Raw genomic sequence first — 27,726 nt, forward strand, 5'->3', positions numbered from 1 at the left:
ATTATGTCACACTTTACCTTGAAGCTTTTTCTCTGAGGAACATCAAAGCTAAGCAGGTAGCGAAGGCTCTAGGTCATTTCATCACACATGTAGGTCTACCTAGAGAAATAATTACATATCAGGGCAGCAATTTTGTGGCTACTTTGCTGTACAAGGTTTTAGGCATAAAGTCCATACGCAGTACTCCTTATCATCCAGAAACAGATGGGTTAGTGGTACGCTTTAACCAGACCCTCAAGCGGATGCTCCAAAGATTTGTCAATGAGTCTGGGAAGGACTGGGACACGTGGCTCCCCTACCTGCTGTTTGCGTACCACATGCATCCCCAGGATTCTCCCCATTTGAACTCTTGTATGACAGAAATGTACGGACCCTCTGTTTCTCCAGGCTCTCCCACTACACTGTGCTGGGGAAAAAGAACATGACTGAGGCTCAGAAGGCTCAAAAGTGCTGGTATGACCACCACAGCAGAGGGAGTACAGAGGGAGTACATACGTGGCCAGAAGGTGCTACTGCTGCTGCCCTCCTCAGAGCACAAACTGTTGGCCAAGTGGTTGATGTGGTCCGGAAGACCGGGCCTGTCACATATGAGATAGGCATGACGGAGCAGGGAAGATCTTTCATGTGAACCTTCTAAAGAAGAGGAAGGAGAGGAAGAACACAATGGCTTTGGTAAGGAAAGTGGAGGACGTGGAGGCTGCTGAAGGGTGTTTTCCGTGTGAGGACAGCGAGGAGACTAAGCCAGACATCAACCATCTGTCAGGGGAGAAGAAGGAGGGGCTCAATGTGAATGGAACCAAGTATGCTGTTACCAGAGAAGATGTCCTGTATTTGGGCTTCCGCATTGGCCCAGAGGAAATGGGCCCTCAAGTGGCCAAGTAGCAGCTATGCAAAAACAGTTCTAGCACACGGGCTGCTGTGAAGTCCTTCCTGGGGCTCATTGGCTAGTACCACCATTTTGTTCCAGACTTCTCAGATGTGACCTACCCCTTGAATGAGCAGACATAGTGTCCGAATATTTATCTTGTCACCCAGGCTCTGAGATGGCTGATGGGGTGGGAAATGTGAAGGGAGGCCTTCACGGGGGGCCTGAGTGGATGCATGAATGTTTATGTGTTTATCCTTTATTATACTGGCCAGTGTCATAATCCATACTTCCTCAACTTAGTTATATGCATACTTTCATCATTACACCTTGATCCATTATTCTTAAGTAGTTGTATGTGATGTCATATTGTTGTACTATAATTTTGTTTTCTTTGTTCCCTCTCTCTCCTCCCTCTATCTCTGATCACAGGTGGCAGAGGGGAAGGGCATTTGGGTGCTATGGGGTGGGGCCTGGGTTCTGGGAGAACATGTGAGAGGGTGTCTCCGTGAGGATCCATTGCCACACCCGTACCATAATTTGTTTCTTATTTTCAGACTAAGGGCCAAGTAACAAACCATATTACATTTTTCACGTGATACGTGGTCTTGAGTTTCATTCAATATGGTCCAGTCAATGGCCTGTCTGTGACAGATACAGTATGAAGAAGTGAACTCCAACCATTGCTGTCAGTCACCCACTCGTGATTACTGATAGTGCTTCTGAACTTCCCTTCAGTTTCCATTCAGTTTCCATTCATATATGGGAGTAAGGAAAACTGTTGAGAGCATGTTGGAATGGCTTTTTGTATAATTTGGGAGATTCATATAGGTGCCCTCTGTATTATTTTTTATTACATTAGGAGCTATCTTTTCAGTTTCTCTCCTTCAAACTAGTAGGTAATCATACTTTTTTGTCTGAGAGACCTACCCTTCACACCGGAGGTAAACATGATCAACAATCCACCCCAGCAGTGTTTTATGGTCTTGTTATAGACAGTGATTTTGTGTTCCAGAATGTGCAATACAAAACACCCTGCTCCTGGCTCTTCCTGTGCTTTTTCACTGATGACATCAACCTAAACACCTCAGAAACATCCATCAGACACAGACTGTGCATTAGCAGACAATGTTATGCTTAAAGCGCAAGACATCCAGTTCTGTGTTTACATCCATGGCTTATGTACAATGCATAACTCCATGCTCAAACTGCAAACATAGCAGACAAAAAATGTATTATCTTCAAATAGTAAAATTTATTTTGGCATGCATGCCCCAGCTAGTTCAATATTCGGCCAGGATTCAATCCAAGTGCAATGCACTATCGACAAGGCAATTTCCCTGACTGTCACGTTCGTTGAAATGAGCGGACCAAGGCGCAGCGTGCATAGAGTTCCACCTGTTTATTTATTTGAAACTCACCAACAAAACAATAAACAGCAAACCAGACGTAACGACTGGAGTGCTCACAGGCACTACACAAAAACAAGATCCCACAAATTAAAGGTGGAAAAAAGGCTGTCTAAGTATGATCCCCAATCAGAGACAACGATAGACAGCTGCCTCTGATTGGGAACCATACCCGGCCAACAAAGAAATATAAAAACTAGAATGCCCACCCAAGTCACACCCCGACCTAACCAAATAGAGAAATAAAAAGGCTCACTAAGGTCAGGGCGTGACACTGACATTCTCAGAGATTGCATTCACGGTAAATGCTGGGGATGTTGGTGTCACGCCCTGATCTGTTTCACCTGTTCTTGTGATAGTCTTCACCTCCTCGTGTCGCTTATTTTCACCAGTGTATTTATCCCAGTGTTTCCTGTCTCTCTGTGCCAGTTCAACTTGTATGTTTTCAAGTCAACCAGCGGGTTTTTCCATGCTCCTGTTTTCTATTCTCTTTTTCTAGTCTTCCCGGTTTTGACCCTTGCCTGTTTTTTCTGGACTCCGTACCAGCCTGCCAGACCCTTCTGCCTGCCCTGACATCGAGCCTGTCTGCCACTCTTTACCTCTTGGACTCAGAATCTGGTTTTGACCTTGTGCCTGTCCACGACCATTCTCTTGCCTACTCTTTTTGGATTATAAATAAACTACAAAGACTTTATCCATCTGCCTCCTGTGTCTGCATCTTGGTCTCGCCTTGTGCCCTTATAGTAGGCTCAAGTGTAAATTGCCTTTAAAAGTAAAATGCAGTGCATTTTTTTACAATGTGCCTTTGATTGAATCCCAGCCTTTGTCTTTTCATTGTTTGGGTTACTGTGCTGCTGTTTTTTCTTTTGGTGTAGTTCTTCATTTGAGATTGTATGTGTCCAGAAAATGCCTTTTATCTTAAGCAAACATTCGTCATGCAGTTTAGTTTAGTAGTCAGTCTGGTTACTTTCCAACATTCAGAGCCATTTAGAAGATCTCTTTAATATATAATTTTGTTGGTCACATAAACATGGTTAGCAAATGTTAATGCAAGTGTAGTGAAATGCTTGTGCTTCTAGTTCCGACAGCGCAGTAATATCTAACTAGTAGAAATGTGAGAATATGAACATAAGTATAAGGTGCAATAGATGGAATAAAATACAGTATATACATGTGATATGAGTAATGTGAGATATGTAAACATTAAAGTGGCATTATTTAAAGTGACTAGTGATCCATTTATTAAAGTGGCCATTGATTTGAGTCTATGTAGGCAGAGGCCTTTCTGTGCTTGTGATGGCTGTTTAACAGTCTGATGGCCTTGAGCAAGAAGCGGTTTTTCAGTCTCTCGGTCCCAGCTGTGATGCACCTGTACTGATCTCGCCTTCTGGATGGTAGATGTGTGAACAGGCAGTGGCTCGGGTGGTTGTCCTTGATGATCTTTTTGGCCTTCCTGTGACATCAGGTGCTGTAGGGGTCATGGAGGGCAGGTAGTTTTCCCCCTGTGATGCATAGTGCAGACCGCACCATCCTCTGGAGAGCCTTGCGGTTGAGGGCAGTGCAGTTGCTTTACCAGGCTGTGATACAGCCCGGCCGGATGCCCTCGATTGTGCATCTGTAAAGTTTGGGTGACAAGCCAAATTTCTTCAGCCTTCTGAGGTTGAAGAGGCACTGTTGCGCCTTCTTCACCACACTGTCTGTGTGGTTGGACCATATCAGTTTGATGTGTACGCCGAGGAACTTAACTTAAAACTTTCCACCTTCACTACTGTCCCTTCGATGTGGATAGGGGGCTGCTCTCTCTGCTGTTTCCTTAAGTCCACGATCATCTCCTTTGTTTTGTTGATGTTGATTGAGAGGTTGTTCTCCTGACACCACACTCCGAGTGCCTTCACCTTCTCCCTGTAGGCTGTCTCGTCGTTGTTGGTAATCAAGCTCACTACTGTTGTGCCGTCTGCAAACTTGATTGAGTTGGAGGCGTGCATGGCCACGCAGTCGTGGGTGAACAGGGAGTACAGGAGGAGGCTGAGCACGCACCCAGTGTTGCGGGTCAGCAAAGTGGAGATGTTGTTTCCTACCTTCACCACCTGTGGGCGGCCCTTCAGAAAGTCCAGGACCCAATTGCACAGGGTAGGGTTGAGAACCAGGGCCTCCAGCTTGATAATGAGCTTGGATTGTACTATGGTGTTGAATGCTGAGCTGTAGTCAATGAACAGCCTTCTTACATAGGTATTCCTCTTGTCAAGATGGGATAGGGCAGTGTGCAGTGTGATGGCGATTGCATCGTTTGTGGACCTGTAAGGGCGGTATGCAAACTGAAGTGGGTCTAGGGTGGCCGGTAAGGTGGAGGTGATATGATCCTTGACTAGTCTCAAAGCACTTCATGATGACAGAAGTGAGTGCTATGGGGCGGTAGTCATTTAGTTCAGTTATCTTTGCCTTCTTGGGTACAGGAACAATGGTGGCCATCTTGAAGCATGTGGGGACAGCAGATTGGGATACGGAGCGATTGAATATGTCCGTAAACACACCAGCGAGCTGGTCTGCGCACGCTCTGAGGACACGGCTAGGGATGTCATCTCGGCCAGCAGCCTTGCGAGGGTTAACACGTTTAAATGTTTTACTCACGTCGGCCACGGAGAAGAAGATGGGGGGCGCAGTCTTTGTTAGCGGGCCGCGACAGTGGCACTGTATTATCCTCAAAGCGGGCAAAGAAGGTGTTTAGTTTGTCTGGAAGCATAGCGTCGGTGTCCATGACGTGGCTAGTTTTCTTTTTGTAGTCCGTGATTTCCTGTAGACCCTGCTACATACGTCTCGTGTCTGAGCCATTGAATTGCGACTCCACTTTGTCCCTGCACTGGCACTTCTCTTGTTTGATTGCCTTGCGGAGGGAATAACTACACTCTTTATATTCAGCCATATCCCCAGACCTCTTTCCATGGATAAATGTGGTGGTTCGCGCTTTCAGTTTTGCGTGAATGCCGCCATACATCCACGGTTTCTGGTTAGGGCAGGTTTTAATAGTCACAGTGGGTACAACATCTCCAATGCACTTCTTTATGAACTCACTCACCGAGTCAGTGTATAGATCGATGTTGTTCTCTGAGGCTGACCGGAACATATCCCAGTCCGCGTGATCAAAACATTCTTGAAGCGTGGATTCCAATTGGTCAGACCAGCGTTGAATGGTTCTAGTCACTGGTACATCCTGTTTGAGTTTCTGCCTATAAGACGGTAGGAGCAAGATGGCTTCGTGGTCGGATTTGCCGAAGGGAGGGCGGGGGAGGTCTTTGTATGCATCGCGGAAGTTAGAGTAGCAGTGATCGAGTGTATTACCCCCGCGCATAGTGCAATCAATATGCTGATAAAATTTAGGTAACCTTGTTCTCAAATTTGCTTTGTTAAAATACCTAGCTACAATAAATGTAGCCTCAGGATGTATGGTTTCCAGTTTACATAGAGTCCAGTGAACTTTCTTGAGGGCCGTCTTGGTGTCTGCTCGAGGGGGAATGTACACAGCTCTGACGATAACTGACGAGAATTCTCTTGGGAGGTAATATGGCCGGCACTTGATTGTAAGGAATTTTAGGTCAGAAGGAAGTTCCTGTATGTTGTTATGATTACACCATGAGTCATTAATCATGAAGCATACACCCCTGCCCTTTCTCTTCAAACCTCCGTTTTGTTGGTGCGTTTAGTTCAGAAATCCAAAGGCACAATGCGCGCTTTCAACGCCAAGACGAAAAATCAAAAAAGTACAATAAAAGTTAGTAGAAACATGACAAACGATGTTTAAAATCAATTCTCAGGTTGTTTTTGTCATAAATAATCAATAATATTTCAACCGGACAAAAGATTTGTCAATAGAAAAGGAGAAACAAGAAAGTTCCGATCACGTGCAGGACTCATGGCTGGAAATGTCCACTGGCCTCTCATTGAAAGTGCTATATCTCCATCATTTTTCAGAGTAAACGCCTGAAACAATGCCTAAGACTGGCCACATGTAGAGGAAGCCATAGATATCGTGAACTGGGTCCTAAGTCTTTGTATGGTGGATAGGCTTTCAATGGAAAAACAGCCTTTCAAAATAATAGTACTTCCTGGTTGGATTTTCCTCGGTTTTTCCTCGCCATATCAGTTCTGTTATACTCACAGACATTATTTTAACAGTTTTGAAAACACTCTGAAGTTTTCAAAACTGTTAAAATAATGTCTGTGAGTATAACAGAACTGATATGGCGAGGAAAAACCTAGCTTCTGGGCCTGAGTAGCAGGCAGTTTAATGTGGGCACGCTTTTCATCCAAAATTCCGAATGCTGCCCCCTACCCTAGTGAAGTTATCTCTGTCGGCGCGATGCATGGAGAAGCCCGGTGGCTGAACCGATTCCGACAACATATCCCGAGAGGGCCATGTTTCCGTGAAACAGAGAATGTTACAATCTCTGATGTCTCTCTGGAAGGCAACCCTTGCTCGAATTTCATCTACCTTGTTGTCAAGAGACTGGCCGCTCCGTCTGCCCCTTCTGCGGCGCCGTTGTTTTGGGTCGGCTTCTGGGATTAGATCCATTGTCCTCGGTAGTGGTCCAAACAGAGAATCCGCTTCGGGAAAGTTGTATTCCTGCTCGTAATGTTGTTATGTTGACGTCGCTCTTATATCCAATAGTTCTTCCCGGCTGTATGTAATAAGAGTCAATATTTCCTGGGATAACAATGTAAGAAATAATACATAAAAAAACAAAATACTGCATAGTTTCCTAAGGACTTGAAGCGAGGCGACCATCTCTGTCGGCGCCATCACAAATGTGTGACCTTGTTGCTGATAGGTGAACGAATTTTTGGACTTCCTCCACTGCTTCTTCATTTATGATAAATAGGTGTGTATTATGCATTTCCCGAATGAGTTTGGTCTACATTGTGCTGACTTTGACACAAATGAAGGGATGTGTTGAAACAGAGGTGAAGGAGGAGCTTCCTGCAGCGTGGTAAAAATAATTGTAGTACATATTCAGATTTTCTGTCGTGCGTGCAATGATCTTTCTTGTTGTATTATCCCAAAAGGACGTGGCAGTTCCACCAATTAAAAAGTACAGCTTTTATGGAAATTACATTTTATTGACTTTGTGACTTTGTGGTTCCCATTGAACAAGTCTTGGCTAAATGCCTGTTGCAATTGTTAAACACTGCCTTGATATGTTAAAATTGACACTTATCTTATTATTGGATCAAACATGTCCCAATGCACAAAGAGCACACATTTGATTTTGTGTCTTTAGAGTAAATATCATCAATTATAAGTGACAACTAGTTTACCCTGCATCCTTTGGACCCCCACTTGAGATTTCACATGAACTTGCTTATCGCCTCTTTATATTCGATTCTATTTAAGGAAATTAATACGTTGATATATATGCATAATGATGTGGATTTGTGAATAATGTGTGTTCCATAATATATGACACAGTCCATTTTCCTAATCAGGGCCACCGTTTAGTAATAATCTAAACAGTGTAATCAGCTTGATTTTTCCAAACAACCCTGACTGAACTATAATTTGCTGTTATCTATTCTGAAAACCTAATTAGAAGAGAATAAAGAGTGTTGGAAATGAGAAGAAGTGAGACAATTTCAAATCCCAGGTGAAGACTGCTGATGTGGCACTTGAAATGAATGAAACATTTTCTCATGGAAAAACAATCTGAATGATGTAGATGATCATAATGGGATTGTATTTGCTATTCTCAAGCTCAAATGACTTATGGAATGAAAATTCAACACATTTCAGGGTAATGGACTGCATTTCATAGTGTTTATGCATGGGGTTCTCATAGAATGAAGTTTATATTTATATAGTCAATTACACAATCCTTTCTATCGGTTGAAAATGCCAATCTTTATTTCTGGGCATTATCATGGGAATGAAGTTCAATAACAATACTTTATTTACTATCCTAAGAGTTAAGATGGGTTTAAATTGCGTAGACGCAGGAACGACAGTCCAAGCTCTGACACCTCTGAGTTTTTCTCACACATCCGACGCACTTCCTGATCACAGGCCACACCAAGTTGACCCCCGACTGGTGCTTCGGCCTCATCAAGCAGCGCTTCATGAAGACCAGAGTGAACACTTTGTTTGAGATTGCTGGTGTTGTGAAGGACACCACTGTGACAGGGGTCAACATCCCACAGATGGTTGGACTGGAGGATGGTGCGGTGATGGTGGAAAGCTATGGCTGGCAACGACACCTGACTCCGTACTTCAGGCCGCTGCCACAGATCAAGCAGTACCAGCACTTCAGGTGAAAATCATTTTCATTGTATTGCATAAGGTTATTCTTCTTATCTAAACTTGGGAGGTGAATTGATGTTGTGCAGGGTTGTAATGTCTTCTGATGTTTTGTTGTTGTTATTCCCTGTTTTACAGCTTCGATGCTCTGGAGCCTGGTGTTGTTGTCGCCAAGGAGCAGTCGGTCTGTCGGGATCAGGTTTCAGCTGCTGAGCAACGCTGACATCCTTCCTCCCATAGATGGTCTGCCTGTACAAGCACCACCTGGACTGGACACAGCTAGACAAACATCTTTTTGAGAAGATCTGGGAGTTTTGTGACGAAGAGGCTATGGACATCACAAGCCCTGCACCAAAGTCAAGGGCAGGACAGAAACAGGCTCTCCGAATACAGATTCCCTTGTTCATGCGGGGTTTGGACGGACCAGTCATCAGCACTATCTGTAGTCCCTCTATTCACATGACTCTCTCCTAACACACATGCCATATGTTGCTGCTACAAAAAAATAATTTATCCTGCTGCTCAGCCACTTTACACCTGATTGTATGCATATAACTACCTCGTCTATCACTGATATTGTTATTGATATTGTTCTTGTACATAGTGTATATTATTTTATTTTGACACTATCTATTTCTGATATTGCTACTATGCAGGTGACCATTTGGCTGTTCCGTTTACACCTTTTGTAGAGACCCATCCACTTAGTAAGACTTAGCAAAATATTGATATATAAAATTTATATTGATATGTGTGGTCGTAACATGATTTTGTGACATACCACAACAATATCATGTGACCGTATCAAGTGTCCACCACATAAATATATGGCGCATCCACATGAATATATGGCGCATGCATCTGTTTATGTACTGTACATGTGCACCTCACTCAGGTTTCAACTCAGGTTGCATGGCCTTAACTTATGTATGGAATACTATGTGATATGTGCGTGTGTAACAGTATAGAAAGTATGCTAATGTACTGGTGTGAAGACATTTGGTCAGTGGTCAAAAGTACTTATGTAAAAATACTTTAAAGTACGACCTAACTATTTTTTGGGGCTATCTGTACATTACTTTAGTATTTATATTTTTGCCAACTTTTACTTTTACTTTACTACATTCGAAATAAAATAATGTACTTTTTACTCAATACATTTTCCCTGACACCCAAAAGTACTTGTTACATTTTGACAGGAAAATTGTCCAATTCACACACTTATCAAGAGGACATCCCTACTGCATCTGATCTGGCAGACTCATTAAACACAAATGCTTCGTTTGTAAAGTCTGAGTGTTGGAGTGTGCCCCTGGCTATCCGTCAATGAAAAGAATAGTGCCGTCTGGTTTAATATAAGGAATTTGAAATGATTCATGCTTTACTCAAATATGACAATTTAGTACACTGGATGTGGCTGGGGGCTATAGCATTTCTTTCACATGACCCATCAATTTAGACAAGTGTGTCTGGGTAAGTGTCTAATATTTATACATTTTTTATCTGGACACTATGTTTACCTGGAATTGTTCATTGTTGTAGGCTACTACCACTTTTAGTCTTTATCTTTACTACACTACTCACTGTTTAGCACATGACCTCACATGTGAATCCTTAAAGAGATGGGTGGCGCTGGCTTAAGAGGGTGTAGACCCAACGCTTAATGGGTGTAGACAAAGCAGAGTTCTCCAGTAGGTACCAAAACTTTCAAAGGCCCTTTTCTCAAAAGTGAGTTTACAAGTGTATCAATTTCAAAGCAGAATTACTCTCCCATTGTTCCTCAAAAATGCTGTGTATGATATACCATTTTGTAGCTCCGAGTCTCTACTTTTATCCAATGTAAAAAAAAAAAAACATTTCTAATGTTGTTACATAAGACCGAATCCAGGTGGTGAGTCACAAATGTAAGCAAAGTTTGAAATTATTTTATTTAGTTAAATATGATATCTGTTTGGGTTTCTTGCGGTCAATTTGCAGTTTACAAATTATTTGTAATTATGTTCCGGCCCCCTGACCATCCGCTCAACAAGAAACCGGCCCATGGATGAATCTAGTTGATGATCCCTGGTCTAATATGTAACTTTGTATTGTAAAAGTTGCATTACTTTTCTGTATGAACAATTCTGTAATCACAAGCGTTTTGACAAAATTACAGATTTGTCTTAAAACAGTGGATGCTTTTAATGTTACCACGGTGAACATTGTATGGTGTGTACTTTTTAAATGATTATTGTAAATTGGAAACTGAGTATGATTTTTACTCAAAATATCTACGTATACATTATATCAAAGTACTCACATTTTCATTACAAAATAAAAAATATGCATGATACTAAATTTGACATTTTTGTTAATCATCAAACCGTTGTTTAAAAAATATATAATTAAATTCAGAATTTGTATGTATCATGATTGTTTTTCATAAGTACTCAAATATACCATTATCTATCAAGCACTGTAATAATTATTAATCTTACCTTTATCACAATATCTAATCCACGTGTAGCCTGCACACCTTCCCTCACTATAATGCAGCAAAAAAAGGTTTTGGTTGAGATGCTCTGCATCAAACACTTTAGATCTCACATGAATGACCAATACGTTTTCCCCATCCAATCCACTTATCATGTCAAAGCTGTCAAAGCATTTGACATTGTGACTTGGTATCACATTTGGTATCAACAGGTGTGTTACAGCCAACAAGCCAATGTGTCATGCATGCTTTATTTATTTATTTAGTTCACCTTTATTTAACCAGGTAGGCAAGTTGAGAACAAGTTCTCATTTACAATTGCGACCTGGCCAAGATAAAGCAAAGCAGTTCGACACATACAACAACACAGAGTTACACATGGAGTAAAACAAACATACAGTCAATAATACAGTAGAAAAATAAGTCTATATACAATGTGAGTAAATGAGGTGAGATAAGGGAGGTAAAGGCAAAAAAGATTTGCAGTGGAAGAATGTGCAAAGTAGAAATAGAAATAATGGGGTGCAAAAGAGCAAAATAAATAAATACAATATGGGGAAGAGGTAGTTGTTTGGGCTAAATTATAGATGGGATATGTACAGGTGCAGTAATCTGTGAGCTGCTCTGACAGCTGGTTATTAAAGCTGGTGAGGGAGATAAGTGTTTCCAGTTTCAGAGATGTTTGCAGTTCGTTCCAGTCATTGGCAGCAGATACCTGGAAGGAGAGGAAACCAAAGGAGGAATTGGCTTTGGGGGTGACCAGAGAGATATACCTGCTGGAGAGCGTGCTACAGGTGGGTGCTGCTATGGTGACCAGCGAGCTGAGATAATGGGGGGACTTTACCTAGCAGGGTCTTGTAGATGACCTGGAGCCAGTGGGTTTGGCGACGAGTATGAAGTGAGGGCCAGCCAACGAGAGCATACAGGTCGCAGTGGTGGGTAGTATATGGGGCTTTGGTGACAAAACGGATGGCACTGTGATAGATTGCATCCAATTTATTGAGTAGGGTATTGGAGGCTATTTTGTAAAGGACATCGCCGAAATCGAGGATCGGTAGGATGGTCAGTTTTACGAGGGTATGTTTGGGATGCTGTGTTGCGAAATAGGAAGCCAATTCTAGATGTAACTTTGGATTGAAGATGTTTGATGTGAGTCTGGAAGGAGAGTTTACAGTCTAACCAGACACCTAGGTATTTGTAGTTGTCCACATATTCTAAGTCCGAACCGTCCAGAGTAGTGATGCTGGACGGTCGGGCAGGTGCAGGCAGCGATCGGTTGAAGAGCATGCATTTAGTTTTACTTGTATTTAAGAGCAGTTGGAGGCCACGGAAGGAGAGTTGTATGGCATTGAAGCTCGTCTGGAGGGTTGTTAACACAGTGTCCAAAGAAGAGCCAGAAGTATACAGAATGGTGTCGTCTGCGTAGAGGTGGATCAGAGAATCACCAGCAGCAAGAGTGACATCATTGATGTATAGAGAGAAGAGAGTCGGCCCAAGAATTGAACCCTGTGGCACCCCCATAGAGACTGCCAGAGGCCCGGACAACAGGCGCTCAGATTTGACACACTGAACTCTATCAGAGAAGTAGTTGGTGAACCAGGCGAGGCAATCATTTGAGAAACCAAGGATATTGAGTCTGCCGATGAGGATGTGGTGATTGACAGAGTCGAAAGCATTGGCCAGGTCAATGAATACGGCTGCACAGTATTGTTTCTTATCGATGGCGGTTAAGATATCGTTTAGGACCTTGAGCGTGGCTGAGGTGCACCCACGACCAGATCTGAAACCAGATTGCATAGCGGAGAAGGTGCGGTGGGATTTCGAAATGGTCGGTAATCTGTTTGTTGACTTGGCTTTCGAAGACCCTAGAAAGGCAGAGTAGGATAGATATAGGTCTGAAGCAGTTTGTTCTAGAGTGTCTCCCCCTTTGAAGAGGGGGATGACCGCAGCTGCTTTCCAATCTTTGGGAATCTCAGATAACACGAAAGAGAGGTTGAACAGGCTAGTAATAGGGGTTGCAACAATTTCGGCAGATGATTTTAGAAAGAAAGGGTCCAGATTGTCTAGCCCGACTGATTTGTAGGGGTCCAGAGTTTGCAGCTCTTTCAGAACATCAGCTAACTGGATTTGGGAGAAGGAGAAATGGGGAAGGCTTGAGCGAGTTGCTGTGGGGGGTGCAGTGCTGTAGGGGTAGGGGTAGGGGTAGACAGGTGGAAAGCATGGCCAGCCGTAGAAAAATGCTTATTGAAATTCTCAATTATAGTGGATTTATCGGTGGTGACAGAGTTTCCTATCCTCAGTGCAGTAGGCAGCTGGGAGGAGGTGCTCTTATTGGAGGTGCTCTCCATGGAGGAGGTGCACTCCATGGACTTTACAGTGTCCCAGAACTTTCTTGAGTTTGTGTTGCAGGAAGCAAATTTCTGCTTGAAAAAGCTAGCCTTGGCTTTTCTAACTGCCTGTGTATATTGGTTTCTAACTTCCCTGAAAAGTTACAAATCACGGGGGCTGTTCGATGCTAATGCAGAACGCCGTAGGATGTTTTTGTGTTGGTTAAGGGCAGTCAGGTCTGGAGAGAACCACGGGCTATTTCTGTTCCTTGTTCTAAATTTCTTGAATGGGGCATGCTTATTTAAGATGGTGAGGAAGGCATATAAAAAAATAACCAGCATCCTCTACTGATGGGATGAGGTCAATATCCTTCCAGGATACACGGGCCAGGTCGATTAGAAAGGCCTGCTCGCTGAAGTGTTTCAGGGAGCGTTTGACAGTGATGAGTGGAGGTTATTTGACCGCTGACCCATTATGGACGCAGGCAACGAGGCAGTGATCGCTGAGATCTTGGTTGAAAACAGCAGAGGTGTATTTAGAGGGCAAGTTGGTTAGGATGATATCTATGATGGTGCCCGTGTTTACGGCTTTGGGGTGGTGCCTGATAGGTTCATTGATAATTTGTGTGAGTTTGAGGGTATCAAGCTTAGATTGTAGGATGGCTGGGGTGTTAAGCATGTCCCAGTTTAGGTCACCTAGCAGCACAAGCTCAGAAGATAGTTGGGGGGCAATCAGTTCGTGTCCAGAACACAGCTGGGGGCAGAGGGTGGTCTATAGCAGGCGGCAACGGTGAGAGACTTGTTTTTTGAGAGGTGGGTTTTTAAAAGTAGAAGTTCAAATTGTTTGGGTACAGACCTGGATAGTAGGACAGAACTCTGCAGGCTATCTCTGCAGTAGATTGCAACACCGCCCCCTTTGGCCATTCTATCTTGTCTGAAAATGTTGTAGTTAGGGATGGAGATTTCAGAGTTTTTGGTGGTCTTCCTAAGTCAGGATTCAGACACGGCTAGGACATCCGGGATGTCAGAGTGTGCTAAAGCAGTGAATAAAACAAACTTTGGTAGGAGGCTTCTAATGTTAACATGCATGAAACCAAGGTTATTACGGTTACAGAAGTCATCAGAAGAGAGCGCCTGGGGAATAGGAGTGGAGCTAGGCACTGCAGGGCCTGGATTCACCTCTACATCACCAGTGGAACAGAGGAGGAGTAGGATAAGGGTACGGCTAAAAGCTATGAGAATTGGTCGTCTAGGACATCTGGAACAGAGAGTAAAAGGAGCAGGTTTCTGGGGGCGATAAAATAGCTTCAAGGTATAATGTACAGACAAAGGTATGGTAGGATGTGAGTACAGTGGAAGTAAACCTAGGCATTGAGTGATGATGAGAGAGATATTGTCTCTAGAAACATCATTGAAACCAGGTGATGTCATCGCATGTGTGGGTGGTGGAACTGAAAGGTTGGATAAGGTATAATGAGCAGGGCTAGAGGCTCTACAGTGAAATAAGCCAATAAACACTAACCAGAACAGCAATGGACAATGCATATTGACATTAAGGAGAGGCATGCTTAGCCGAGTGATCATAAGGGTCCAGTGAGTAGTGAGGTTGGTTGGGGTCACGGCGATTCAGACAGCTAGCCGGGCCATGGGTAGCAAGCTGGCAGAAGATGGAGGTCTGTTTTTAGCCACCTCGTGCTTTTCCGTCGGTAGATTAGTGGGGTTCCTTGTGGTAGAGGGGACCAATCCAATTGGCAAAATAGATATATTATAGTGGCCCAAGAAAATTGTCCGATAGACCTATTCAGATAGCAGCCGATAAGACAGCTAACGATTAGCGGGCCGCAGATGGGCATTCAGGTTACGTCGCGACGGAGGGGCCAGTTGGATAACTCCCTCGGGCAGATAACGTCGGTAGTCCAGTTGTGAAGGCCCGGTGGGGCTCCGCATCGGCAGTAAAACGGGTCCGGATAGGTGATTGTAGCCCAGGAGTGGCTGATGGAACTCTTCAGCTGGCTAGCTCCGGAATAATTTATGTTTGCTCCGGGACCGACGTTAGCCAATAGTCACTCGGATAGCAGCTAGCTAGCTGCAAGATCCAGGTGTAAATGTCCAGAGCTTGCGGTAGAAATCCGGGGATATGGGAAAAAAATAGGTCCGGTATGCTCTGGACTGAGTCGAGTTGTACAAAACTGGCGATAGCTTTTCGAGCTAAAGGATAGCTGATGACCGCCAACTGGCTAACTTCTGGCTAGTTTCTGTTGTGGATTTCAGATTTGAAGTGAAAAATACTTTTTTCACCCTAATTGGTGAGGCGGGTTGCAGGAGAGTGTTTTGAAGTTGAGTTTTTAGAAAAAAATATATAAAAAGATATGCGAAGAAAAGATGTAAATATATATATACACGGGACACGACAAGACGAGGACAAAGGACGTCTGACTGCTATGCCATCTTGGAATACAAGTGTGTAATGGTCCCGTGTGGCTCAGTGGTAGAGCATGGTGCTTGCAATACCAGGGTTGTGGGTTCGATTGCCATGGAGGACTAGTATGAAAATGTATGCACTCACTACTGTAAGTTGCTCTGGATAAGAGCATCTGCTAAAATGTAAAGTGTACAATTTGAGACAGTTTTGTAAGAATGAACAATACAGAGTACAGCTGGAGAACACATTGGAGAACGCTTTTTGGTTCCAGGTAGAACCCTCTGTGGAATGGGTTCTACATGGAACACCAAAGGTGTTCTACCTGGAACCAATAAGGGTTCTCTTATGGGGACAGCCGAAGAAAGCTTTTAGGTCCTAGATAGCCTAGAACAGTGTCTGATGTCAGTCTGTCCTCTTCCCTTACTTACAGAAGAGCTAGCCTGGTAACAAAATGATGCCCAGAAAGCAGCAGCTGTTTTCAGTTATTGCCAGGCTTTTTATTACCAGACAGGGGATCTCCACCGGCTTTAGATGGGCTATAATTTGATACTTTGAAATCAAATATTTCATGCCCCGTGTACACTGTTCACCAGTCCCTCTCTCTCTTTTTTTAGTCCCTCTATTGTTTCAGACATGCTGTCCTGCAGTGTATACATAAGGGAAATTAAATAGGAGTCAGCTTTTGTGTTTGGATTAAGAAAATATTCAGATCCATCGTTAGGGAAATCAATGCATGGTTATGACCAGGGCTATGTATGGCTCTGGTTATGACTATTTATAAGAGGTATATTTATTTACAATTTACACCATGATGACAGTTTACATGAAGAATACATTCACACACAGAGTGTAACTCAGACTAGAGGAAGAGGATGAATTAGGCCTAAATAGATTTTTCTAATGTTGGAAATTTGGGATTGGATTGATCGTCACTTGTCAGTCTGAATAGCCTTGTCGAGTTGAATGATAATGAAGGTTGTTACGCTTGCTCTTCCATTAATATGACATGGTCTGCTTCAGACCTTATCCCAGAATACCAACTCTGTCAGATTTTAACAGAATCAAAGAGGTGGGCTCTATTGATAACCTCTTATTTCATTAGGATGCCAATGCCTGTGTGACGGGGAGAAGATAGACTCTGTGGAGTTGGGAGCTGTGTGGTAGGTGATATGAGTAATCAATTCAGTTGACTATCAAGCTGCTGTAGTGGCTCAAAGAAAAGAGAAGAAAATAAAAATGGTTGCATGTGGTTGAAATAGGATTTTCTCAGCCTTTATGAATTAAGTGTTTATTCTGAAGATCTGTGAAAAGGGTAATAATCCCTTTTGGTTCCTCAAAGAATGTGTCAGATGACAGGCTTCAGTTTGTTTATCTGTCCATTGATGTCTGGAGGCTGGAAGTAACCACCCAGGATTTGGCTTGCATCAACCTATTCTGTTCTTTGTTGGATTTCATTCATGGTAAACCTCAAGCCAATCAGTATAGCCACCTGGCTTGTTATAATGCTGAGGGATGGGGATGGAGAAATGTAACCAGTTCCAAATTCGATGGAGCCTATGGATCCATTGACTGACAGTCCATTACCTCAATTTGATAGTTACAAAGTTTTAAAGCTGAAGAAACCACCTTGTTTGAGGAACATACCTCAACCAATCTGAGAAAATGTAGGTAACAGTTCCGTAATTATTTCTAGTATTTCTAACCTTGTTATTTTCAACCTAGCATTGTCTTGCTCTAAGCCTCCTATATTTCATTACTATGGCAACACAGTCCATCTCAAAACTGCACACTGTGACACTGCAGAAAACATAAGCACTTAGAAAAGAAACACATTGAATGAGCAACACAGGCCCCTCTCTCTCATTTTAATTGGATAGTCTATTTTCAGATAAGCAAAGTGAAAATGAAGGACTTTCATGGCATTCAATGCATTTATGTGATGTTTATATAATTGTGCTAAGGTTGTACGACTACAGTAATTGATCATGTAACTGTGCTCTAAACCAGGGGCGCAACTTTCACTGGGGATGGGGGGGACATTGCATTTTTTGTCGCCCCCAGTTTTATCATTGTAATGTGATACAAAACGAGGCAATGGTGTGTTTTAGGACCATGCGGACACCTCCGAGCGGTCGGGTAGGCTGTTTGGAGTGTTTATTTATTTAGGACCACACGGACACCACAGAGCGTGCTCACAGGCTGTGTGAAGGCAAAGCTTCTGGAAGGCTGGCTGGACCGGCATGGGAGAGATGAGCATAGTTCAGTGTGTTTGTGTACACTTTTTCACCGAGTTGTAAAAGGAAGCAGAACAAAAACTGGCTACTCTTTAGTTGACTGATGTAGCTGGCAAGGTAACTTCTGTTTAACTTAATAGAAAAAAACGAAACTAATGTTTATTCGCAGTGTTGAGCTAGTATTGTAACTGACATGTAACGTTAGCTAATGTTTCATCCCCTATCGACTGAGGTGAATAAGCTATGCTAGTGAGTAGCTACCACAGCCAGATTAGCTCTAGCCTCTAGTTATCTGTCAGATGGCGATATGAGGTGGCTAATATTACTATCTAACAGTAGTTGTTTCTATGGAAATGTTTTGTAACCTTTGTTCTGTCACGTTTCAGAAGTAAATGAAATTGGCAAGCTTTCGCCAGTTGATGTACCGTTGGAGAGAGAGCTGGCCAAAAGTTGGCTTTCATTAGCTATTATTTTTGCCTCAATTAAACCATTGGCCAAACAATTCAAGATTGATATTTTATCAGTGAAATGTGAGTTGTATTAGTCAACGTAGCGTTATTGATCTGTCAGCTTACCTAGCTAATTCTCTACGTTTCACTTTATTTAACTAGGCAAGTCAGTTAAGAACAAATTCTTATTTATAATGATGGCCTAGGAACAGTGGGTTAACTGCCTTGTTCAGGGGCAGAACAACAGATTTTTAACTTGTAAGCTTGAGGATTTGATCCACCAATCTTTTGGTTACTGGCCCAGCGCTCTAACCACTAGACTACCTGCCACCCCACTTACACAGTAATAAACAGCTTCCCTGTCATGGTGCACAGTAGAGGTCTGTGGGACCGATTACTTCACTCCCACCTGCCACTGCAAGAACTGGTGCCAAACCCAACCGCAGTCCCGCAATGTTATTTTAGGCATATGTGACGCAGCTCACTTGCCAGCCATGGTCCTAGCAATTTTGTGCCCTATAGGCAATATCAAATGTGCAAAAATAACTTAAGAAATAGGTTAAATTACCAGAGATTCTCACATTGCCCTTACATTGTATTACTAGGCTATATCAGTCAACACTTGAACTCTCACGCCCAACTAGGAGAGGTAGGCTACTGAAGTTGAATTCTGAGTGTGTGAATAATGCAGAAAAATATGTGTTTTTAATACAATAGGTAGGTTAACGCAGAAAGAGGACCCTTTCAAAATAACATGTGGGACAACAAAAATATTTTCATCCCAAAGTCGTCTATCTGACCACCCACTCCCACCTGCAGCATGAAAAATGCAGGCCGCGTCGCAATGATCTCTGTCAGACCCGCCGGTCCCGCAGGCATCCTGCAGGAATGCAGCCCTCTCATGCAGTCAGTACACAACACCATGCTCACCTTTTCTTAGCAGGATCAGATGGTGACAGAGGTTCCAGTAGGGTCAGACAGCCAGGGAAGACCAGTCTACAGAGGGAATTTTTCAGTGTATTCAGTGAATGATACAAAGTTCCATCTTGAATTGATGGGTAGACTTATAGTAGCTACAGGAAAGTAGCTTAAAGCTACAGTCTAGGATCTGGGAGTAATGTTCATTTCAATTATTGAACCATTGATTATATTATTGGATAAAATAATGTATAAATGTACACCAAGGAAATTCTTTGTCATGCCTCATTTTAGGTAAGAGGGGTGACAGGAGGTCTCAGCAGAGTCAGGCAGCCAGGGAAGACCAGTCCGTGACAGAGGTGAGGTGATTTTTTGCAGAGACAACTTTTTCTCTCTATCCAGCAAACACTGGACAATGCTATTTTAAGGCAGTCTGACAAACCTCCAAAGTTGATTTCTAAACGTTATCAAGGGTTGATAGAGGCTTTTCCCAATGAAAAATTGTAAAACAAAAATGTGAGGAAGACCTGGGAGATGCTATTGATGATGTGTTATTAAATGTTATTATTCTGCTGGATGTTTAAAGCACAAAAGGGGACATATTTGCATATGTTGTGCTCTTGTGAAGGTTGGCTGAAATCTGGCAGAGTATGTTCTTTTATCTCAGCATATCTACAGATTCTTCCTTCTCCCTGTTTTTGTTTCCTTGGAAATGTTGATACTGGAGACTGTTATCAGAAGAAACTGTGTAACCTAGCATTTCTAGTGGCTAATAAATGCATTGCCATTAATTGGAAGGTTGGTTATCCTCCCACAATTTATGGAAGAAATGTCAAGTTATGTACAGTATCACTAGATTTGTTTTAAGATTAAGGGTATACTGTGCAACTTTCATAAGGTCTGGATGCCTTATATGGAATACTGAACGACAAAAGGAGTCTGTATTGAAAACATGCCCACGTCAGGGGAGATTTAGGCAATCCCTATCTGCTGGGCTGCTCAGCCCTGGCCCTGGGGGTCTGCTGTACTGTTGTCACTCTGGCCTTGGCCTGACACACCTGAAAGCAATAATGAATGTTTCACTAAGATCCTAAAGCTGAGTGGGGTGCTACAGGGCCGTGGACCCCTAGGGGCAGGACAGGGTGACCCAGCTATTTTGTGTGCAAGTAAAAAAAAGCTCTACAGTACTATTATGCCTATGATATGAATTATTTGGAGGGTGTACTGTTTCTGTGTGTTAATGTGTAGGTGTATGTGTGTTTTCATTCAACTTTTGTTTTCCAAACCTTTCCCTTGAGACATAACAAAAAAAAAGGAAGTTGTTTTGGGGAGAGTTGAGTTATTGACTAGACTGGTGGGGTTCAGGCGTGTAGGCGGCTCGGGTTGGCTGGGCGGTATGGCTGAAATTTGATATAGAGAATGTCTTAGAGACAATCAAAAGTTGTCTTTGTATTTTATTTGTAAGAGTTGTTCATTTATTAGGCTATTGGTTAAAGGTTCAACACTATTGATTATTGAATTATCATGGATCTAGTTCAGTCTTACCAATCACTTAAACATATTTAATAATCTCTTACCTAGCTTAATGACTGTGGGCATTTTTGCTTACTTTTGTTGTTCTAAATAGAGACGGCTAGAAGGGCCATTGGTCATATTAGATTGTGTAGAAATGCAGGAAATCTGCTTTAGATGCCCACAAAAATGTGATGACCCCCAGACCAGTTATGTCCCACTCTGCAAATAGCACTGCTGGGTGATTTAAAACGTCATAGTCAATCGATCAATAATATAATAATTCTCTTAGCAAACATGTTTATTTTTTATTTACAATATGTAGAATCTATGAGAATATAAAGGTTCAAAAATGTTTGTGAAGCATCACAGCACAGTTTAAAAAATATATGGGAAATATAAATCAAAACTGGAAGGTGTTCAGAGATAGATGGGAGCGGTTGAGTGGAGCTGAAGGATGGGACTAAAAACAAACAAAATATAAATATTGTAAAATATACTGTGTTCGTAAAATGTATATAGTATGTATAAGCTGGAAGTAGAAGCATAAGTGTTGTAGTCCATTAGTTTACTGCAATTAGGGGAAGGATGGTAGGGTTATGGGAAAATAATAACGGAAAATATATATTTTTAAATATATATGGATGATTGGAAATGATGCAGACAATTACATTGATGGAAGCTGCAATCTATCTGCAATATTAAAGCTGATCTATCCCCACATAAAAAAATATATATATAATTTAATCACACCAGCCTTCTGAAAGGTAAACCTTATGTTACTGTGATAACTATTGAACAAACAGTTCCCTCTGTTAGATGAGTTATCCTCATAAATATCAACGTTGGAGCTTTTTGCATCAATATTAATTACATATAGGTGGCTATGGCGGCATACCATTTTCGCATTAGGTTTACACAGTTTACAGTAGATTAGCGCCCAATTGACCTTCATCTCTTGGCTTGTAACAGTTAGGAAGGACTCAGAGACTTTACGGACAGTGGACAATTAGATGGACCAGAAATGGGAGAACTTTGCACTTGATGAAATATGAATTAGGATTAAATACAGACCAGGACAAATCAATACTACTTATGGATACCCCCTGTTCAATTAGATAAGATCTTGGTTCACATTCACAAGGACGTTGTAAAAATCGTTTTTGTAATATCTAGAATTGTATGTGATTAGATATTATATTATATATTACAACTGTACCATTATTACACCATTACAATATGTATGATTGTTATGCAATACACTCAATTGGATTGATTTCGAAACAATAATGATCACGTTAGTACAAATAAATGGTGGTAATGAATGTTTGTTTCCCACCAGACATTATTCTATGTTACACATACCGGACGTTCCGATACCTTTCCGTTTCCTTGGCGAATGACGCTGACCTGAAATAATCAACGTCGTCGTACACATTTGAACAAAGGTCTTGATTTTGAGTAAGAAACGTTATAGCAGATTATAATCAAACTGAATACAGAAGCTAAAGAGATTTTGTTATTTTCAAAAACGCTTGCTAACTTGGAATAATGCTTAGCTAGCTAACATTAGCTAGTTTTACTCGCCGGAGCTTAAACAATAGGCCTCAGTTTAATTTCAGCTAATACTTTAAAATTTGTTAGTGTTACCTACGTGTTACTCACTAATCGGTGTGATAAAAAGTCACCAGTGTTTAAACGGCACAACGTGAAATCATGTGGCAATGTGATCCTATCGGTTCTAGGCCTAGCTTGCTAGCACTACTAGCGGCTAGTTAGCAACCAGGATTTCTAGGGGTATGTTACTTTTTTTTCTGATAACGATTTCATTGCATCCGCCGTGGAGCCCAGTTTCATAATATGACCATTATTTCCCAGCTGCTTGCCGTCGTTTTGAAGTAATCACGAAAAAGCAGTCCTTATTTTAGAGCATTTTCACCCTCCTATTAGTTACATTGAGCACCAACTCGCCTTCGAACGTTCTATTCCCAGTTTAGTGTTCTACGTCACAATGCCTGATTCGCTATTGTTGGCAATGAGGCCGCTCACGTTTATAGTTCAAATGTAAACAACAAAAAATGACTACCTCGAGGTCGTCCCATTGTTTCCTATAGGGGAAATATAGGCATGTCTGTCTAATTCGCCAAATATCTCGCAATGTGTATATTTGGATTGTTTTCAAGTCAGACGCCATTTTAATCTCGAATCTCTTTCTAATTATGTAAGTCTGGGCAGCGAGCTCGGTTGTCATCGATCACTAGACCAGAAAGTCAGTTTTAATTTCCCCCCTACTTTCTCATTAGGCAGACACAAGCAGTTGACACCATCGAAGTGCGGATGTTTACTTTCTACACGAGCTGTTTTTTACCCTGTTTCGTCCGACGAACATATTGTAGTGGTAAAATAAAAAGGGATACATTTGTGCCATTTAGGCGAAATAAAATTATAAGCATCACTCTCTTCAAAACAGGTTCTGCGAACGTAAGATTCCTTTCATTTGCTATGGGCTCGCGCTAGTGTTCCATCTTAGCCAACGTTCTTTTGCCGTTTTTCAGCCTTAGGTAAATTTTGGCTCGTTCTATTGTCCAGCCTAATGTTAATGCAAAAGCAATCTCAATGACTTAACAAGCTAACTAACTTTCCTAAATGTTCAGAAAAAACGTATATATTTTGGGAATATAACGTTAACTAATCTTGAAATGGGCATTCTCATTGACTAAACAACCAAAAACACATAAGTTGATATTTCGTAATGAACCAGAAAATTAATAGTTAACGTTAGTTATTTCTAGTTCAGCCTCACTAATCCTGCTTTGGTCTGTAAACCTATTGCCAGGTTTGCCGGCCTCGTGACCTAGTTAATAGCAGTAGCTTGGTGATTAGGTTTGCCTCTTCCATTGAAATGTTTGTAACTATCTTGCTTGGTTGTCCTTATTATGCCGTTGGAAATTTCAGACAATATCCACAGGAAAGTTATTACATCGACTTCAAAACGTGTGTCTGTGCGTGGCTCTGACGGTTTGTTGATCACATGTGCATTTAGCACATGGGGATGTGTGAACCCCATAAAGTGTCGTCAGATAGCACAGCTTGAAGTGTATCCACTTGCGCTGCGGAATAGCTAGCTTTTCGGGTGCGGGACTTGTAAGAAGCTTCTGGAGGGTGGTCACGTGTACTATCAAGGCAGAGTTCCTGGGTCCGAGTTTGATGTGAGCCAACTAAGGAGGAAGCTGTACTCTAAGCAAGCAGCGTGACATCCGTTACACCCCCACAATGTAGGCGAAATGCATGTAATGTATGCGTACTAGTAGAGCGCATGCAGGGGTTTACATGTTTTTTTCTGCATGCATGTCAGGTGATATAAATCACAATGGCAGTAAAAGTTTAATAATACTTTCCTGTGGATATTTTGTGTTACATTTCCAACGACATAATGCCAGATGGACAACCGGCAGAGTATGTTCAAATGACAGTTTATTCAACATTCTGGCTATACAATGCACTTTATAAATATTTCCCGACCTAATCAGCAAGCTATTGCTAAAAGGTCAGTACACCAGCAATTGCCAGGTAACATTGGCCAACTAATAGCTACATGCACTGAAATTATTTTCCTTCCTTGTGTAGACTTTTGCCTGAAGATGACAGACCGCTACAACATTCACAGCCAGTTGGAGCATCTTCAATCTAAATACATTGGAACAGGCCATGCGGACACCAGCAAGTGGGAATGGTTGGTGAACCAACATCGGGACTCGTACTGTTCATATATGGGTCACTTTGACCTGCTGAATTACTTCTCTGTTGCTGAGAACGAGAGCAAAGCCCGCGTGCGCTTCAATCTCATGGAGAAGATGCTGCAGCCCTGTGGCCCACCTTCGGACAAACCTGACGATGCTTAGTCTAAGGAGTTCAACTGGCAGGATGTAGAAAATGTCGTTTTTACTGTTTGGCTATCGATCGTGTAGATAAGAAGTGATGTTTGAGATGCATGAAATGGAAGCAATGTTGACAAACAATGCATCTGTTTTCCTTTTTCCCCCACCCATTTGATATTTGCCTTGAAAATAAACATTGAAAAGAAGTGGTTGTGGTCAGGTGTTATTTGTTTTCAAAGAATTGTCCACTTGCCCGACTGCCATCTTGTCATTACAAATGCCAGTGAGCATTGAGAATGATAATTGTAAAATGTTCTGTATATTGCACCCCTATAAGAGCTTGTTGTCAATCACTTCAACAGTTATCTAAACATTTACTCTTAATGATTTTGATTAAATGAATTCCCAGAACTGGATAGTGATGAGTGCAGACCTGGGTGGAATACGTCAATACTTGAGGTGCGCATTATTTATCTTGCCTGGCATGAGGAGTTTGGGATTATTTTAGTTTATTTGCAATTTGAAAAAGTACATATACAGACAGGACATGCATTTAAAAAAATGCTGTCAAGCATAAGAAAAAGTCAATGAGTTACTTCCATTGTGTTCCTTTTGGCAAGATTAAGGCAGGTGTCTTAAAGTGCGTGGTTGAATAATTATATAATCACAGACAAAAGTGGTCCTACGAAAGTCAGACTTGTTACTGAGCTGCCATGAGCCTATGGTTCAGTCATCAGCCAGTTTTTGATATTCTTTTTAAAATAATGCTTTATTGCTTTGAGTTGTGGTTGTGTTCCCCTCCACTGAGCGGGTATACAGGAAGGAGTTTGAAACAATATCAGAGTCTCTGGCACTGGTATTAGACAGGTGAACATCTCTAATATAATAATTAGATAGGTAGGTACCTGGGGGTGGAGTCAGTAATTCTGTGGACCAGACCCAGTTGAATTTGTACAACCATTTCCTCCAGGGACATAGGCATGGGTGGACACAAGCCCATGCAATCAGATTGAGCAAAAACAAAACATGTATACATTATTTAAAAAATACTCCCTGTTTACTGTGCTCTCAGTTTGAGGGGAACATATGGAGGTACATGGCCCAGATTTATACAGTCCTAGTTACACACAAGATGCCAGTGGTTTGGCTTCAGTATTGTATAGGCCTACACGGGGGACAATTTGTCTTAGTTTCTCTATGTAGGCCGTGGTCACAATGTAGAAAATTCACCCTGTTTATTCTTGAGTGTTCCATTTCAGCTATTGTCCATTGAACTGGCCCTGTAATGGTTATGTTGGCCTTGGTTCTGATTGAAAAGATGCACCCCATTATCTTGTCCACCCACACACAATAAGCCTTATATTCAAACGCCCATACAGAACCATTACTTTGACTACTTGTGCCTATGACAGAAGTAGAAAAACATTTCATTATGTGAGCGGAAGAGAGGACATGATGATTCAACGTTGAATAGAGAGCGAGTGAGAGATTACGTCATTGTGCCCACACTGCTGGGGAAGTCTCCTATGAAGTGTGTGCGTGAGTCAGTCAGTCAATTGGCAGGAACATCACCTAGCCGGGGTAAATCCTCACCGGCTGTCCCCACAGTTTGAATCATGGATGTGGCAATGCTATTTCTGCTGTGTCAGGGCTGAGGAAATTGGGAAGCTGCATAATTTTCTCTCCCACTGTCCCATGGCCAGATTTGATTATTGTTAATGTTTTCCATTTTCCAAAGCTTGGAAAGATGTATGCAATAAAGCAAAGTAAATAGTGGAAGCAAGATCATGCGATATCACTATAAACTATTCTTCAATAAATCAAATAAAGTTGTATTTGTCACATGTGCCGAATACAACAAAATGCTTACTTACAAGCCCTTAACCAACAATGTAGTTTTAAGAAGTAATAAAATAACAAATAATTAAAGAGCAGCAGTAAAATAACAGTAGCGAGGCTATATACAGTGGGTACTGGTTAGTCGAGGTAATTGAGTTAATATGTACTCTAGGTAGAGTTAAAGTGGCAATGCATAGATAATAAACATAGTGGCAGCAGCGTAAAGGTGTGGGGGGGACAATGCAAATAGTCTGGGTAGCCATTTGATTAGCTGTTCAGGAGTCTTATGGCTTGGTGGTAGAAGCTGTTAAGAAGCATTTTGGACCTAGACTTGTAGCCTCTGGTACAGGTTGGCGTGAGTTAGCAGAGAGAACAGTCTATGACTAGGGTGGCTTAGGGCCTTCCTCTGACACCGCCTAGTATAGAGGTCCTGAATGGCAGGAAGCTTGGCCCTAGTGATGTACTAGGCCGTACGCACTACCCTCTGTAGTGCCTTGCGGTCGGAGGCCGAGCAGTTGTTATACCAGGAAGTGATGCAACCAGTCAGGATGCTCTCGATGGTGCAGCTGTAGAACTTTTTGATGATCTGAGGACCCATGCTAAATCTTTTCAGTCTCCTGAGGGGGAATAGGCTTTGTCGTGCCCTCTTCACAACTGTCTTGGTGTGTTTGGACCATGAAAGTTTGGTGATGTGGACACCAAGGAACTTGCAGCTCTCAACCTGCTCCACTACAGCCCCATCGATGAGAATGGGGGCATGCTCAGTCCTCCTTTTCTTGTTGTCCACAATCATCATCTCTGTCTTGATCATGTTGAGGTAGAGGTTGTTAACCTGGCACCACACGGCCAGGTCTTTGACGACCTCCCCTATAGGCTGTCTCTTTGTTGTCGGTAATCATGCCTACCACTGTTGTGGTAGGCAAACTTAATGATGGAGTTGTGCCAGGCCATGCAGTCATGAGTGAACAGGGAGTACAGGAGGGGACTGAACACGCACCCCTGATGGGGCCCCTGTGTTGAAGATCAGATGTTGTTACCTACCCTTACCACCAGGAAGTCCAGGATCCAGTTGCAGAGGGAGTTGTTTAGTCGCAGGGTTCTTAGCTTAGTGATGAGC

General features: G+C 42.2%; 1 protein-coding gene across 4 annotated transcripts; it reads left to right on the forward strand.

The window, feature by feature from the left end:
* Positions 1-22,223: 22,223 nt before the first annotated feature.
* sf3b5 (splicing factor 3b, subunit 5) lies at positions 22,224-24,976 on the forward strand. 4 transcript variants are annotated; one of them, XM_071409455.1, is made up of 2 exons: positions 22,224-22,353; positions 24,520-24,976. In XM_071409455.1, exon 2 carries the CDS (start codon positions 24,534-24,536, stop codon positions 24,792-24,794), a length of 261 nt encoding a protein of 86 aa, XP_071265556.1. In that variant the 5' UTR covers positions 22,224-22,353; positions 24,520-24,533; the 3' UTR covers positions 24,795-24,976. The 4 variants fall into 4 exon arrangements, with proteins under 4 accessions (XP_071265556.1, XP_071265560.1, XP_071265558.1 ...); XM_071409459.1 differs by lacking the exon at positions 22,224-22,353 and adding an exon at positions 22,568-22,689; XM_071409457.1 differs by lacking the exon at positions 22,224-22,353 and adding an exon at positions 23,236-23,373.
* The last annotated feature ends 2,750 nt before the right edge of the window (positions 24,977-27,726 follow it).

Source organism: Salvelinus alpinus, chromosome 7, assembly GCF_045679555.1.
Source record: "Salvelinus alpinus chromosome 7, SLU_Salpinus.1, whole genome shotgun sequence".
Taxonomy (NCBI): Eukaryota; Metazoa; Chordata; class Actinopteri; order Salmoniformes; family Salmonidae; genus Salvelinus; species Salvelinus alpinus.

Excerpts from the sequence above, each read along its gene's own strand:
- sf3b5 (XM_071409455.1), top strand. The coding sequence starts at position 24,534 with ATGACAGACCGCTACAACATTCACAGCCAGTTGGAGCATCTTCAATCT.